General features: G+C 30.9%; 1 protein-coding gene across 1 annotated transcript in view; it reads right to left on the reverse strand.

The window, feature by feature from the left end:
• Window positions 1-9004, reverse strand: part of LOC139517369 (uncharacterized) — a 36486-nt gene extending 27482 nt beyond the window's left edge. The window contains exons 1-7 of the mRNA XM_071308345.1: window positions 8881-9004; window positions 8518-8639; window positions 7723-7824; window positions 3271-3438; window positions 1712-1850; window positions 693-834; window positions 403-463 (exon numbers count right to left, since the gene is read on the reverse strand). Of these exons, the coding sequence (XP_071164446.1) occupies window positions 403-463; window positions 693-834; window positions 1712-1850; window positions 3271-3438; window positions 7723-7824; window positions 8518-8639; window positions 8881-8923 (777 nt within the window). The 5' untranslated portion in view covers window positions 8924-9004. The remainder of the gene's footprint in view (window positions 1-402; window positions 464-692; window positions 835-1711; window positions 1851-3270; window positions 3439-7722; window positions 7825-8517; window positions 8640-8880) is intronic.
• Window positions 9005-18122: the final 9118 nt, after the last annotated feature.

The following is an 18122-nucleotide window of genomic DNA, read 5'->3' on the forward strand; positions in this document are numbered from 1 at the left end:
TAAAGGAATAGAGCTTTACACAAAATAATTTTTTGTCGTTTCATAAAAACAAAAGCAGCATGGTAAGTTATGTGTATGCGTTTCTGTTTTCATCTTGATATATTTTGATAGTATGTTGTAGCAAATCTTGGAGAAAATCGTCCGCATAGGTTTTTATTTTATTATTTCGCATATTACATTTATACTTCAGTTCCTTCGGTTAAACATTTGTTAGTTATGTAATTGAGAATAAGCTAAATATAGACAATATTTTATATTTCTTCTTACTTTTTTCTATGATGCGCTATTTAGAAAATGTAGCGACATAAAAATGAAATCTTGTACCTTTTTGTTAAAGAATGAAGTCATCCTGCATAAACTCGAAGATGTTAACAAATATGAAGGAAATTGCTGTATACTTACACCTTTACAACATGAAATTTTCTGACCGTCCATCTTCATATTTCCAACATGTGACCAGCATCTAAAAGATAAAAAGCAGTGTTTCTTCATATGTGCTTTAAGTGACATAATTAACATCCCATTGTTCAGAGAAATATTTTCTCACACTTAAGATTGTAGTGTTAAATTACAAAAAAACGTATATTACATACTATCAGTCTTAAAAATTTAATCATAATCTGTATACATAAAGACTTGTTAAAATTCTTTTTCATACATTCATTATTTCGGTGTTCATTGTTTAATCTTACCCCTTTTTCTCAACATGTATCAGATAATTATCATGGTCTAACGAATATTGTTGACTAGTAGTTGATGTCCAGGGAACAAATCGGATACAACTCCAGTAATGGAATCTACTTTTAGCTCTAATCTTGGACATAACGTTAGCCTCTACAATAAAATATTTAGCATATGGTCATTTTTATAAAGTTACTGTTTGCAGAAGTATAAATTATTCGAAATACTAAGGATTGTCTTATCCCAGTCATAGATAACCTAAATCGTATTTGACACAACTTTTGGGAAATTTGGGTCATCAATGCTCTTCAATTTTGTTCTTTGTTTGGCTATCTATCTATTCTGATCTGAGAGTCACTGGTGAGTCTTATGTAGACGAAACACGCGTCTGGCGTATTAAATTATACACCTGGTACCTTTAATAACAATTATGTCAAAATGAAAAATACCATAAAACAAATAACGATAAACAAAAAAAAATGAAACCATCAGGGTGTTTTTTTCAACAAAAGGAAAGATTCCCGGATTTTTTCTATGTAATATAGAAGTAGAAAGAAACAATGTTTTTTTTATTTTCGATTTGCCCAAAAGTTGTTCCTTTTAATTAGTAATTTTGAACAGCCTTGCTCCATTCCACAAACTGTGACTATATCATGACAAACCTAAAAAGCCAAAAAAAACAGGTTCAATCCACCATTTGTTTTCTTAAAATGTCCTTTAACAAGTCAGAAATATGGCAGGTATTAATAAATACTCCGTTTCTATGTATATTGGCGGTTTTTTGTTGTTGCAGTTCAGTTTTTTGTGTTCCGTTATTTACCTCATATAGCTGATGTGTTTCCCTCGGTTTTGGTTTGTTATCCGGGTTTGTTTTCGCTTAATCGATTTATGAATATTGAACAAGGTATACAACAGTTGCCTTAATTTTTCATGTGTTAATAGAATCATAACAAAGATAAATAGACAAACATGCAAAATGTTGGCATAAGCTTTGGTTTTATCGCAATACACAACAAAAGTAACAGCAAACCTTCAATTGTGTCTGTAAATGTATAAGGAATAATTCCTTTATCCCAGTACTTATCAGAGTCTTCAATGGCAAGTCTCTTTGTTCTACTTGTCTTCTTTGGCCATTTATTTTTGGAAGATTGTCCAACGTGATAATTTTTCTGAAATAAAATGTTTCAGTCATTATAAAAGAGTATTATCGGTTAAACTCATAATTCATCCCCCTTTCCCTCCTCCCCTACCTACTTTCATAACGCCAAAAAAAGGAAAACATGTAACCAAATAGCATCAAGGATCAACAAAAACATCAACTTAGGGAAAACATCAGACAAAATGTTTCCTTTTACACCTGATCGTCCACCTTTCGTGTTGTCCAGGTTGTAAGATTCGATATTTATTTACAACCGTTACATGAAATAACATGCAGTGATTGAATTAAAAAAAAAAAATTTTTTAACGATAACAGATTATTACGTTTTGACATGAAACAAAAAAAATCAATAACGAAATCGGAAATTATAATATAAAATCAGGTAACATATAATAGCACCATATTCTTTTCTTTAGGTAGCAATGTGAATTTAAAATTTACAAAAACGAAGTTTAGGTTCCCAATTGAAGTATGATATTGGAACTGTAAACATCTTTTTAAGACATCAAACATGGATGTTATGAAGTCTAAAAATTTAAACTTGAATATAATCTAACTGCTAATAGTTCTGATTGTTACATTGACTGATTTGACGCCACTTTACGCACATTTGTCTTTTTTGTGGTGGTCAGTTTCATTGGTAGAGGATGCCGCGTTTATCCGTTACGGGAGAGAACCACACCACCGACAAAGGAGTAGGTTCAGTTAGACCCCTTTTTGGCCCCAAAATAGAGCAGTTTTACAGAATTGTGAAAATGTAATCTGTTAGCTATTGATTGGAAAGAAGAATGCTTCTGCTACATAAATATGGACTGTTTTTGACAATATAATGCACATATATCGGGTACTAGCATTATAAAGTCATGCTAAATTACTGATATCTTCACAATTTCAGCATTTTAGTTAAATTTTAGACGGTTTCCGTCTTAAATGAAAGTGGCCGCATTCGTTTTCATTCATAATATTGAGATGTAAGTTGTATTTGATGATAATACATAACAGATATAAAGGTTGAGGATGAACACGGATGCGGCCATTTTCATTTTTGACACAAACCAACTGAAAAATGACGTATTTGATAGATTTTTTTATATATTTAAGCTTGAATCGGAGCGTTTGTAATGACTAAATCGGTAAAAACTTTCACATACATTAATTGAATCAACTGAAATAGAAACTAAAGTGATTAAAAAGTGTCCAAAATCTTTCGTTAGATAAACCTGAAATTTGAGGCCAGAATCAGTCCTTACCAGTCCTTACTCCTTTGTAGGACAACTAACAGTTCCAGTAAATAAAGATTGAGAGTCGAGAGCACCTCAGTATTGACATGCTAGTGATACAATTGTTCGGCTACTTAAACCAATGGGTAATCCAGGTCCTTTTTATAACTCTGATATTATCGAATGAGTATAGACATATTGTGAACATACTTCATAGTGTTTAGCATCGTACGACTCTTTAACGTTGTCTGGATCTTCTCCCTTCTCCCTCGCTAATTTTCTTTGTTCTTGGTAATCTATATATTTCTCTTCTTCCCGCTGTAATTCAAATTCGTATCCAGATGTTTCGTCATTTTCCTCCTTTGCTTTAACTTCTTCCTGTCATATAGTGAAACAAAGAATGTGTTTTAATTTCTTCATTTTTGTCCATGATTCCTGAGGAGAATTCAAATTACCTAATAGATGTTGCCTGTCCGAGTTTTGGTCAACAATAGCCCTTTGAAATGCTCTTACCAAACGATTTTTTCCGCAAACCTTATCGTTCAAATAATAAGAATGCATATTCTCATCATCAACAAATATACAGGATTTCAATAAAATTTTGATTCGTTTATATTTTCATTCTAATATTTCAAAGCTTAATGACAATCGTTTAATTCCAATACTATGTTCGTTAATTTCTTTTTTAATCTATTTTGTATCTGGGATTATCTGTCTACAATCGATGAATCGTTTCCAAACAAAAATAAGTTTAAAAAAATTACAAACATATCATAAATAAGGCCGCTAGTTTTTTTTCAATTGAATTTATTCTTATTTGAATGTCGAGGCCTTCTATATCCGACTATACGGTATTGGTTTTTCTCGTTGTTGAAGGCCGTTAAGTTGCCTTTAATTGATAACATCCACTTTATTTGAACTAAGGTGGATATTTGTCTCATTTGCAACCATACCAGATCTCCTTTATATAAGTATAGGTTTTTTAATATATTTTTTTTATGTATTTATGTATTCATATTTGTACAGATTTTATTTGGGATAGTGAATAATTAAGTTCTGAAAAAATCAGTAACTAATGTCTAACAGTTGGATAACAAACCGTAACACAGTGTTGTTAGCCACCGTTAATCTTTAAAAAAAATCTGTTCCGCTGTCCGTGTGGCAATTAATATATTGATTGAAATTTACATATTTGACATTTTAATTGACAATTCACGTCATGGGAACGGTGGTGAAAAGAAAACATGATTTATATCCTATGCTGATGAACCAAAACGAATTTACATATGCATCAGTGATCGTACATCGTCAGATGTCGCTGACTGGTAACGGGTGAATAAAAAGGGAATCTCTTTACACTTTGAATAATATAAAGCGATTTTATTATAATCGCTTTTTTTCTATATACTATGTTCGTTATTGTATTTATTGGGAAACAAAACAGTTTTAAATAAGTAATTATACTTTTTTTTAGCCTACTTTTCGTAATGAATAGATGAACAAGTAATAATACAATTTCGAATAAAGAAATTTAAAAGGTAAAAAATGTATACTCTTTACATGTCATAGTAGGAATCAAACTTTTCATAGATTGGTGAATACTTAGGTATTAGGAATATTTTAATTACAGTCGTTCTCTTAAATCTATGCAATTATCGAAGTAATTATCAGTTTCTTTAAAAAGACTTCAATATATTGAATAACATTTTATTTGTTTGCTCAAAAAAGATTACAGATTAAAGACCACTGTTTGTGGAGGTTTCGTCCCAGCGTATCACTAACCCAGTAGTCAGCAATTCAAAAAAAATGTGTTGGTGTGATATATATTTATTTGGTCTTTATCTAAAAATGGTTGTTTATGAAAAGGTATATTCCTTGAAAAAAATGTTTTTTCTACACCATGCATATATTGCACAAGCCGTATTCAATTTTATGAATTTTTGGTTTTTAATGCTATTTAACTTTGTATATGATTCGACCATCCGACTGGTTTGATTCGAGGTTCACTAATCAATCTTATCAAAACAAAACAAAAAGTGTGTGACATCCCGAATTATAAATCTGGTATCTTTGATTAGTTTAGGCTGCACGTTCGAAGCTCCAGTATAATGCACATGAAGATTTAAGAATGTATTTTTTAAGGCAATTACTGATTTGTTTTTTAAATTTAGTACAATTTTCTGAAAATGCAGACCACTTTTTCAATCACTTGAATTCGAAAATCAATACTATTTAAAAACATATATTCACTAGTCAGGATTCTTCCAGACGTAGGCAATACAATATTTGGATGAACCATACCAGTTTTAGATCTCCTTATTCTTGCTTTTTTAGTCCGGCAACCTATCACAATTGCCAAACGATGTTTTAAGAAAGGATAAATATAGATTTTTGTGAAGGATTTTGATAATAAACACTGAGAGAACTCTGCAATACCACAATGTTTCATTGCTTGGCTTATTAAAACAAGGACCATTTCCCAAGTCTATTGTCTAGAAAGTCCACTTTCAATACACCCGTTAACAAGATCGAAACTCGGTACATTCAGCGATAGTACAATACTAATGCAATGATGGAGTACAATTGAACAACACAGGTTGTCTCCGTATATAATTCTCTTCTGACAGTCTAAACGTTAGTACGCAATTTCATTATTAAAGAAAGGCGACAGATACAAAAAGAATATTGAGACTTGTAAATAGTAAAAAAACTGACAATGACATGGTAAAAAAAACTGGTCAATACTTCTCTTTTCAGATACTTCATATAAACGAATACATGACTAAAAGGGTATGTTTAACGACCTTCACATTATTTTCCTCTATCTGCTTAATCAAAATGTTCAAAATCTTGGACATTCCATTGAATTATGCCTATACCATATTTATTTTCTTGGTAAACTATATACCTTTCTGAAATAAAAAAAAATAATTTATTTGTGAATAATGCACTTCAAGCATTCACTTAGGGGGAGCAACCATTATCTTCAAAATTGGGGGGGATGGGGGGGGGGGGGGTAATAGTTTCTTTCTCATTCAGATTTTTTTTTTCTCGAGCATAGCGCTAACATTTCTTTTAAGTTTGTCGATGCTATCAATCACATCATCTAAGTTTAATACTACAAGATATGGGGAAAATCTGGATCAGAATATTTTTTTTTCTCATTTGCTTGACCAGAATTATTTTGTTTGCATATTTGGGATCAGAATATTTGTTTTAGGGAGAAACAAACCATAAACTCCCCCTAAAAGTTAAAAGGTTGATCCCTTATTCCTTCGCATATCTATTATAATGATTTCGCCTTGTATTTATGGTTCTTCACACTAAATCACAACCAAACTTTAACAGACGGACATATAAATACAAAACTTTTGGTACAATTGAAATTAAAATGTTTGCGTTAATCGTAAAGGTTTGTGTTTTTTCACAAAGGTTTGCGTTATACGCAAACATAGAATGAAATTTAATAAAAAAAAAAAACAAAGGTGTGGCGCTAAAACGCTTTCGTAGATTACCACTTGGAAGTAAACGAATTTGAATCTCAAACGGTCACTTGATCTTAACAACATTTGAAAAGGCTGAAACTAAAAAAAAATGTTTTGTCCTTTTAAGTTGTTAAGAATAATAATAATACTAATTTATAAAGTGTCACATACTTGTCTACAGATTTTTATACAGATTATATAAAATACATTGCACAATAATGAAATAAGACAAATACTCAGCCTAGAAAGGCTTATGAGACACTATATATACAAATATATATCTTTTTAACAAATACAAATTGAAAAACATAGTAAAATGTTAAAAATGTTTAAAATTATCCGGATATTTCACATCATTAAGTTCATATTCCGATAAACAGCTAAACAGTCTAAATATCAACTGAACAGATGTACTGCAAGTGAATTGCCTAAACAGTACTGAATTAATCACAGAGAACTTCATTTTGACGACTTGGAGACAGAACATTGTTATTAATATAGTCCTGAGTCTTTTTAAAAGCGCTGTTGGTACCAAACTGACCGTTGCAGATTATCTAACTAGTGCGTTGCATTAAAAAGAGAGTTAATTTCAAAACGGATCAAATAACTATAAATTATTTTAAAACAATGATTCACTACATTATGAGATTTCCTTGAGCAACAAAAACCTCCTATACATAAACTTATTCTTCAGGGGTATACTGATCTAACCCTGTATAAACAAGTTTTGTAATGTTTTTATAGAAAAAAAAAGATGTGGTATGATTACCAATGAGAAAAGTCTCCACAAGAAACCAAAATGACACAGAAATTTACAACTTATGTCAGTTTTGAATCTTATGTAAACATAACAAGACTTTTACAGTCTTCTTCATAGACAATCGTATAAGAAACTTATCAACGACACCAGGTTTATCACCGAAAGTGGTCAGTGTAACATTTTTTTACTGTTTTCGACCTTTGATTAATTATAATTTTTGGCACTTGAAGTTACGCTGCTGTTATAATACCTGAAGGATATAATCCCCATATACCACTTCTATTTTTGTAGGACATTTCTCATTAAAACACATTATTATTTGTAAAAGGTCTATTGATATATTATACTGTTACATATACGAGAGTGAACAATTTTGGTTCAAAAGGCACAGACCTCCTGTTCTGATTAAAGCATTACCTCTAATTCTTCTTCTTCTTCAAACGCCTCTCGACTTTGCCCAACTGGTCCCATGATTTTATAATATCTCGATACTGCTTTAAAACCTATTCCATTCGGAGCCTGTTTAAAGAGAAAATTAAAGTAAAACACAATGTTAAATAGTATTCAAATAATATTTTATTTTTGTATTCTTAATTAGCTTTATAAAACATTTGAATATTCATATAAATATGAGAAACATGGTTGTCTAATTTTTGAGATAAAAATTGAGGAAAAGTATTTCCTTTCATCACTATAACACTGCTAACTTAATGTGTCCGTTTCGGTGTTGTTTAAATTTAAGGGACCTAAACTCCATGTCTATTTGTGATATGAACATTCATCATAGAGTACACTGTAGCCGCATGAAACAAGTAGGCTACATCGTGTAAATCTAAATAGATTTTATATGAGTAATTATCAATTTGATAAAAGGATCTCTCATTGCCACTTACCTAAACAATATTTTTAAAATGTAGATGCTACAAAGCAAGAGAAATTCGAATTCATACTGATGTTTCTTAAATCAAAGTCATTTTGACTATGGTGGATTATTGTCGTCTTAGAAATAATACCAGATCATCTTATTTAATACTGATTTAATAACTAAATGTTGGGCCATATCGTTAGTGTTTGTCATGACACAATACTCGTCGTGAACCATTTAACAATTAAAGTACTAGTTCTTATCTTTAAATTTTGTTCTTATCCTTACTTTACAAATTGGTTAAGAGATTTACGTTTTTTAACATTTATAAAAAGTTTAGTACTTACCAAGTCTGTAATTTCTGCAAATGTAGCATACCATTCAACTTGGAATAGTACAAGTAATCTTATTAGTTGGAAACTGTTCATTTGCATTGCACCTTCTTGTATGTGGAAAAATTCAATGTCCTCTGAAAAACATTACGTTTATGAAGATGTCTTTTCACTAAATAATGTTTTAATTTGTTTATCTATCCGAAATTTACAAACAGATCCACGGGATCACAGTAGTTCAAGGTTAAATAAAAACAGATGATTTTTTAATCCAGTTTATCTTTTGATTTTTATTAAAATATGTAATAATTTTTTGTTGAAAATGAATACAAATTGTGTTCTGTCGATCAAACGTGAATTTTAAATGTTTGAACTTACCATGTGTTTCTTCGTATTTACATGTCTCCAATAGTTGTGGCATAGGACTCCGTTCTTGTCCTTTTTGTGAAACAACACCAAACAATTAACCAGTCAACAAACCTATAAACAAAATCAAAATTAATTTCGGGCCTTTATTGCTTCGCTTCAAACAATATTGACCATAATATATTGCATCTATAGACGACTTCCATTTATAATTATATCGTTAAGTTACAATATTGTAACCGACCATAAACTAAATGAAAAAATTAATTAGCAATGTGTTATAAAATATATCATATTCCTAAGAACATCATTGTATACCTGGTTTAAACTAGACTACGTAAATTAATATTTTCTCATTATTTTTTGCATTACCAATCTAGTTGAAAATTTACAAGGAGAGAGACATTGTGTTTTTATGATCACCCAAAACAATGTCTTCCCTATAGGCTGATGAAACCTTACTTAGTAAAACTTAATAAGTTGGTCTTATTTTCCCCAAGCTCTCGCTGTCAATCAACTCAAATAAAGATGTATTTTAAACATAATGCATACTTCTGATTATAAGTAAGGAATATGACTTGTGATATTTTGGATAAGGTACGTTTCAACTTTCAGTCTAGATGCCAACATCTCACATTCTCTCTCCATTTGTTCTCAGACTGATTATCCTCTCTTTATGTTATTTTTATATGTTCGTCCTCTTGTTTAGTACTGTGATAATTGTTTTTCCTATACAAAGCTACTTTTGCACAGGTACTATTTCTGTACTAAAAAAATGCAGTACTTGAAATTTACTTTCAATATTTAGTACTATTTCTTTACTTTAAAACTAATGTAATATTTAGGTACTTGTAATTTACAGCACTCGATTTGTACTAAATATTTTGGTACAGAAATAATATAATATTCCATGTTTGAAAATCATTACTTTAAGAGATTTGAAATAGAAATACTTTCAAAATACTGAAAATGTAACGGTAGTAACCAAAAATCTGTAGTTCCTAAAATTCAAGTACAAATAAAGTACTGTAAAATACAGGAACCTAAACAATAATTTTAGAGTAACAAAATAGTACTGAATTTTAAAAGTAGATTTTCAGTGCTACAAATTTTTAGTACAGAAATAGTAATTATGCAAAAGTTGCTGTGTATATTCTAATGTTAATTTGTAAAATTGTTTATTTTGTAAAATCTCTAAGATATTTAAGAGTTGTATAACTGGATTAAATAGATGACTAGCAAAACTCACGATTTTGACTTGGGAGTTGAAATAATTTAGGTTTTGTTCCACATGATTCACTACTTAAATTAAGGATCTATTTGTTTTAATAGAATCCGTTTATTAACATAATTCAATTCTACGCTTTAGTTCAAGATATCTGGACAACAAATTCACTGTTATATTTATAGGAAACAAATATGGTTTTTTTTTAAAGATGAAAAATAAATAGATTCGGAAATAATTACTTGTTTGGATATAAATACTGAAAACAGTAATTAAAATATAGATTTATTTGTTAGAAAACGAGGCCCCGGTTTTAATTCTTATTGTAGATGATTACTAAGAACCTGTATATGATTAGTAGGCTTGTCTTTTTTCTTTGTCATATCTTTTCAACAACACAATCGACAAATATTTGTAAGTTCACACGGACACTGTCATTATAACAAATCGTTAATTATAAGTCTAGTATCTTTGATGAATTTGATTGATATAGTATCGATGACATTCAGACCCACATAAAAATATAAATATAATTTTTCTGATATTTTAACCATTTCGGAATGATATGTCCATCAATAATGATAAAAACCAGTATACTACAAGTCATCTTTACTCTGAGACTTATGATGTTGGTCATGTCTTTACAACAAAAAGATAATTTTAATGTTATGTCAGGCCTACCCCCGGGGAATGATTATTTGATAGGAGTCGAATATGCAGAGAGTAGTATACATTGTGCTTATTTGTGTGTAATAACCTCTACCTGTATGACGACAGTTCTGAATACTACAACAAGGATGTGTGTATTGTATCGTCAATCTCAGCTTGGTTCTGCTAACAGTTCTTTATCTCAAGATGCAGTTCTGATCCTACAAAAAGGTAAATTATGAACATGTACATCAACATTGATTGTCTCTTTAGAAGACCGATTTTTTAACTTCACATTGCAAAATATAAAAAAAAATGTTATTTTAAAAAGCACTAGAAATACAATTATTAATGCCTATTTTTTATGTGATTTTGGAATTCTTCATTCACTATTTGTATGCCCCATTTATGGGCATTATTTTTTCTGGTCTGTGCGTGCGTCCGCTCGTCCGTTCGTTCGTCCGTCAGTGCGTCCGTTCGTCCGTCCCACTTCAGGTTTAAGTTTAAGGTTAAAGTTTTTGGTCGAGGTAGTTTTTGATAAAGTTGAAGTCCAATTAACTTGAAACTTAGAACACATGTTTCCTCTGATATGACTTTTCTAATTTTAATGCCAAACTAGAGATTTCCCCCAATTTTCTTGGTCCACTTTACATAGAAAATGATAGTGTGGATGGGGCATCCGAGTACTCGGGACACATTCTTGTTATTACATATATTTATAAATTGAAATAAGAATTTCAAATGAATGTCCTTAGTAGATTGATCATAACGTGTATTATAGGTGTATTAATAGAGTGGTTACTGTAAAAGTCTATCCGGGGAATGGCATATTTTTTCTTTACCCTTTACGTTTTTATTGTTTACATTTTTATATATTCAAGGATTTGAAAAATAGAATGATGAAAAAGGCTAAACAAAACGTTTAAGCGAGTTAGAAATGACTTAGTAAGAAACCAAGTGACTTATATAGAGTTCTATATTTTTCGATTTTTTTACCCCAAAAAATGTCGAAACAAAACAAATGTATTTCTTAAGCTGTCAACAGCATCATACTTTGTCCGTTAAACATTGTGTTTACTTTTCACGAAGATGAACATGAACTAACCTTTATTAGTTAAAACATCATTAGGCAATGTATAAATAAGACACATGTATATTTTAGAATTATAATAAGAAAAGCTACTAAAACATGTAAACTGTTGGTTTTAATCAATGGTACCACCAACTTTTGGCGGACAGAAATGTAATGTAATAGTGAAAAAAATATAGATTTTAATGTCAAGACATCTTATCAGGAACAACAACAAGTACACCAGTATCTACCATGCAGGAAACAACTTTTACTGTGGAATCGAGAACAACCATAGGTTCATTAGTGTCTACGATGAAGGAAACAACAGAAGAAACTGTCACAACATTAGTGACAGAATCTTCAATACTAGGAGGTAACATATGTTTAATTCGCTGGAAGATCTGTTATTGGGTCATGAAAATAATTAAATGATACTCTTTTACATCACTGGGTCGATACCTCTGCTGGTGGACTATCAGTCCCCGATGGTATCATCAGCTCAGTAGTCAATGCTTCGGTCTGACATGATTTAACAAACTTTACTAAAATTGTCTGTTTATAAATTTTGAAATTATTATGAAACTAAGGTTTCAACTCCCTCAGGCAAATGTGGCTTTAGATGAATTTGGCTATTTATTTTAAGATACATAAAGCTCTTCAACGATTTTCGGTACTTATACATCTTCGGATTTCATATGTTTGGCTTTGAGCGTTCCTGATGAAGGTAAATCCCGAAAAGCGCTTCGGACGCAATAAATTATAAAACGTGTTGTTTTCCATTTTTTACATCAAATGTATCAAACCCAATCCGTTGTACCACTAAAAGGCAGAGCAAATAAGAAAAAAACAAAAGTGTTTGTCGAAATGATTAGTATGACTTATTTACGCTACGCGAAATAATTCAAAATTATCGTCTTTTTAAAGAAAAAACAAACAGCAACACATAACTTGTTCTGAATTATAAAGACAAAATGCGTTTTAGAATCTAGTATGGTCGCCTCCGAATGGATATTTTACTACAATCAAAACTAGATTGAATATGAATCATATGATATAAGTGTATATCCAGTTAGTTAATTTTCACTGTCGTATGCGAGTATGTCTATCGGAGAGTAAAGGATGATGGGGAAAACAACGTCAAAATGATTTGAAAGTATGTTCATATACAACATCATCAGAACTAATAAAAAATAATGTATAATAACATGATTAAAGTCGGCTCAAAATAAGTGTAATTAAGGCAGCTCAATCCATAATATTGATATATGCGATAAATTCTAGCTATAAATGCGATCCATTATCACTATAAGTGTTATAATTTCTGATGTGAAATTTATGGAGGTGTGATGAATTTTCATTTGTTTTTTTATTTGACAAAGTGACACTCGACAACTGAAAAAGTCTTTTAATGACTTTATTATTAAATTAAATGATATCTACAATTTTATGTCGCAGAAGCGTAGTTGAATATATACAGGTATAACCAACGTATCATGGTTGAATCCGTATGTTGAGCAAAGTGTACCGTAAGTGGATTTTTTCTGTACGTTTGTTACTTGTTTTCGGTAAAGTTCTGTACCTTTCGTTAGTAAACCATCGAGAATATAATGTTCTGTTTCTGTTCAGATACATACCTTTTATTTTTTGTAAGCAAGCATTTGCAACTACTATAACTGTAATTATAACATGTATTTTATATGGTCTTGTTTTCTTACTATAACGTTTTTGTTTATTTGTAACATTAATTTGTTAGAAATTCTAACATAAATTAAGGTGACTCGATTTTTGTTGGAACTTTCTTTACTGTATAAGATGTATACAAAACGATATGTGAAATTTCGAATATCAAGTCATCCTTAAGTCATATGTAGGGCATTTATAAGAGCGAGATGAAAACGTTACCGCTCACTCAATTGTGAAATGAAGATCGTAGTTTGCACGCTCTTTGTTATCTGAAATACATACATTGGAGCTATTTCCTAATGCTTGTAGTTTAAAGGTTTGGTTGGCTTGCTTTCTTTGTTTGTATAAGTGTTTGCTTAAACTGTATCACAATATTTTAGCAAACAAGAGTACAAACAAAGCAAGCAAGCTTAGACCTTTAAACTACAATCATCAGAAATTTAGCTGTTATGAAGTTTTTTAGTTGGCGGTTTTGGACCGAAACCAAGAACTTTGCTTTTTCGGTGACGAGGATTTGCTTTACTGTCCAAGGAATATGTATTCAATAATGGTGTGTCATATGATATATAGGTTTTTACAAATAATAAGAGAAAATAGAATTTACTATATCAGCAATAAATGCTATTTGTTAAGGTTTTTTTTTCATATATTTCCTCAGACTTTCACTCAAAAAGTAAGCATATTTAATTAGTCAATCTGATTTCATACGTTTGTAAGAGATTCGGCTGAATTAATATTCAATTCCTTCTGTGAAAATGAATCATCGCATATGCAATATGAATGAATTGCCCTACACTGAAAATGCAACTCAAATGTCAGTAATCATGAATCGCTACAGGATAAAAGCATAGTGGAATTCAATTCAATATCAACAAGCTGAACGACAAAACCCGTGTTAAGTTATAAAACATCAATACTCATGTTGTGCAAATGAAACTTAACTGATGCTTTTGAAAATCTTGTACGCTCTGTTCGGGGACTATTCTTAATATTTAGCTATTTGTGTATCAATTTTACACCAGGATGGCTCTAGGTGCGATGAAACCCCATTTGCATCTTTTACCTTAATCATGAATTTATACAAACAGTACATTTTAATCTATTTTTTATTTTATTCAAAAGTCATGAATTTGTTGTCTGTTTATTTATCATTCTACATAAGAAGTTCATAGCGGATACAGTGAAATGTATTTCGGGATTCGCACATATACACATTGATAAAGTTTTCCTAAAAGTTAAGATGGACCTTAGACAGCTTATTAGTAGTCCTAAAATTGGGACCAAAATTATGTCATATCCTAAGATAAAATAGTTTCGATATCATGGCTAAGAGCAAAAACTTCTCATAAGATAGTCTTATGACATAGCTTAGTTCGATGACACTGACCCTGATTTGCATACATAATTCATCTCCTTGTATATTGTATTTTAGACCAAACAGTCATAGTGTTGAATTTCAATAATAGAAACTATGACGATTCAAGACAGTGGTGCCAGGAAAATGGTAATATGGAAATTATGATGATCAAGACGGTCAGTGATTATAACGAAGTAATCAACAAATTAACATCAGAATCTGTTGTTATCAGGTGAGTTTCTAGAAAGATATATATATAGATTCTACCACTGCATCGAGTGTAATACAATATTTATCCACTCGAGACAGTTAAATATTTTAAATTCAACTGTCGATAGTGGATAAATATCGTATTACACGAGATTGGGCGGATTTTTGGTATGTGAGTTAACCATGATGAGTTACAGATCAAGTTTAAGTTTCGTTCCGCTTGGCTAATTTTTGCTACAATTTTGGGCTTTGGGCTCTAAAATAATTGAAAATCACAGTTATACGGATCTTTTTTCTAAATGCTTTCAGATATTGGACTGATTTTTGGTATGTCTTTAACAATGATGAGTTACAGATCAAGTTTAAGTTTCGTTCCGCTCCGCTAATTTTTGCCAAAACTAAGGGTTTACAACTTTAAATATTGTTGAAAATCACAGTTACACGGACTTTTTTCTATACGCTTCCAGATTTTGAGCTGATTTTAGATATGTAAGACTACAATCATGTTTGTGTCCACATGTGTTATTGGAATTGCAGATTTTTCAAATTTTTGAGAGACGGGCCACACGTGTCGCTTTGACACATCAATTTTTTTTAAAGAAATAAGGGGAGAAGGTTTGGTACCATTAAAACGATTAATCCCACTGCCTGTCGTAAGTCAGGAATCTGATGTACAGTAGTTGTCGTTTGTTTATATAATTTATAAGTGTTTCTCGTTTCTCGTTTTTTTATATAGATTAGACCGTTGGTTTTCACGTTTGAATGGTTTTACACTGGGGCCCTTTATACCTTTTTGTTCCTTTGTGTGAACTAAGGCTCCGTGTTGAAGGCCGTACATTGACCTATAATGGTTTACTTTTATAAATTGTTATTTGGATGGAGAGTTGTCTCATTGGCACTCACACCACATCTTCCTATATCTATACATGCATTATATTGCCTTCCTAAACGTTTTCTTATTTGAAACGAAGGAAATGTAATTGCGTTTTTTTCATTACATATAATTTTAATGTTTTTTTACAAAGCTACTGTGGCATTATTTTTTTTTCAAAAAGAAATTACACTAGTCTTAAGTCATAAAGACATTACATAACCTTAAAACAAAACAAGTTATCCCGAGACTTAAACTTGGTTTTGTATATTTTTTTAAATTGGAAAAAACATATAATATATGTACTAATGTATCAAAATTGTGAAATGTATAGCACTTAATTACATTTTGAATTTATGGGTACATACAACATCGCAGATTTTTTTTAACGGTACATATTATTTAGACACTTTGACGTTTAAACTCCACTAGGTTTATCACCTTTTTTTGTAATTGTTTTTGGTAAACGCTTACATTATTATTTTAATATGAATTGGGTGAAATATGGAAACGTAGAACGCCTTTGATGGCATATAGATGATGGTGTTGCTTATCAGAATTCGCCAGAGTATTTCAGAATTTTGGGTCCTCGATCCTCTTTAAATTCGTACTTTATTTAGTCTTTTTTTGTTGGAGCGTCACTGATGGGTCTTTTGTAGGTAGAACGCTACTCTGTTGTTTACGTTTATTCCTGGTATATGTGATTGAGTTTAGAATATCATTTCAACAAAGGAAAAGATGTGTAAATTTTGTCATTAATGATAAAACGTACTGAAATGGATAAATAATCAAGTCAAAGAATGCTTTATCATAAATCTAAACTAAAGTCAATCTTTCTGTCAGAGTAAACATTTCAATCCAATCACACTAAAACACGTTGCTCATGGCAGATACAAATATGGCGATATATAACTATTATTTGGTGTTCTGAATACTGAAAAAGAACTTACTCTAGGCAGTACGTTGACCTATAGTTGTAAATTTCTGTGTCATTTAGTCTCTTGTGAAGAGTTGTCTCATTGTCAATCATACCACATCTTCTGTTTTATATTCATTAAACTTCTTTTTAGTTATTCTACAAGCCTTCTTTTTCATAGTAAGAGCGCATCGATAAATTCATATATCAGACGTTCAGATAAGTTTTCTAAGAAAAGATATGAACGGCACTCGATGTTCTTCTTAATTCAAAATTAAACACACAATTTATAGCATTTTTGTTGTTTAGTTTTCAGTTTTGGATTGGTTTGAAATGGGATCCAGTCCAGCAGAACTTTTTTTGGTTCGATAATACCATTTTGACCTGGGTTCATTGGTGTTCTGAAGGTCCAACCAATTCCAATGAACCAGACTGTATGACATCCTCCTCTAATTGTTCGATGTTCTTTGAGCAAGGACAAGACTGTGTCCGACTTACGCATTACCAACAAACTACCTGGTGTTTTGCCACACGTTCTTGTCATAGTGGCTATAAAACAATGTGTCGTGGAGGTAAGTAGTATCTTAAAACATATCTTCATTTTATCAATTAACTTACAATAGAGTAAATATCAATGTAAACGAAAATATTGTAAACAATCAAGTAAAGACACAGATACATGTTGTCATTTGGGCAAAAATTTATACAAACATATGAATGTCTAGACTGCAATATACGGCTTTTTTCTCCTCCGAAAAGTTCAACGATAAGGCTTAAATTTTGTAACTAGAGGTTTTTCCCCTTTTTGTTTAACACAAGTGGTAAAAATGTATATTAGGGTAACTCATAAACTAAGACATACAGATATAGTATAAGGGGCTTTTGATATGAGGTCCTTTGGCAATAAGCAGTCAATTTAAGTCAATTTCATCTATTCATTTCGAGATCGATCTGAAACCTTAAAAATCATCGACATAAGGTTTCAGGAAAATTTTAATTTATGACAATTCACTATACAGTTTGGGTGGTAACGCTCAGGTGATTTTTTTTTATATAGTTATTCAACTTAAAAATTCCAAATTAGCTGATTGATACATGTAAGATCGCTTTTACCTTAGGAACACCTGATTTCACTCCCGGTTTTTAGTGGCGTTCGTGTTGTTTCTTAATTATTATTTATAACTGTTGATGTAAATGTCCTTTGGTTTTGTGAGTCTATGTTTACTCCTTGGTTTTGATTGTTATTGTCTTTAAGCATACATATGACGGACC

This window comes from Mytilus edulis, chromosome 1, assembly GCF_963676685.1.
Source record: "Mytilus edulis chromosome 1, xbMytEdul2.2, whole genome shotgun sequence".
Classification (NCBI taxonomy): domain Eukaryota; kingdom Metazoa; phylum Mollusca; class Bivalvia; order Mytilida; family Mytilidae; genus Mytilus; species Mytilus edulis.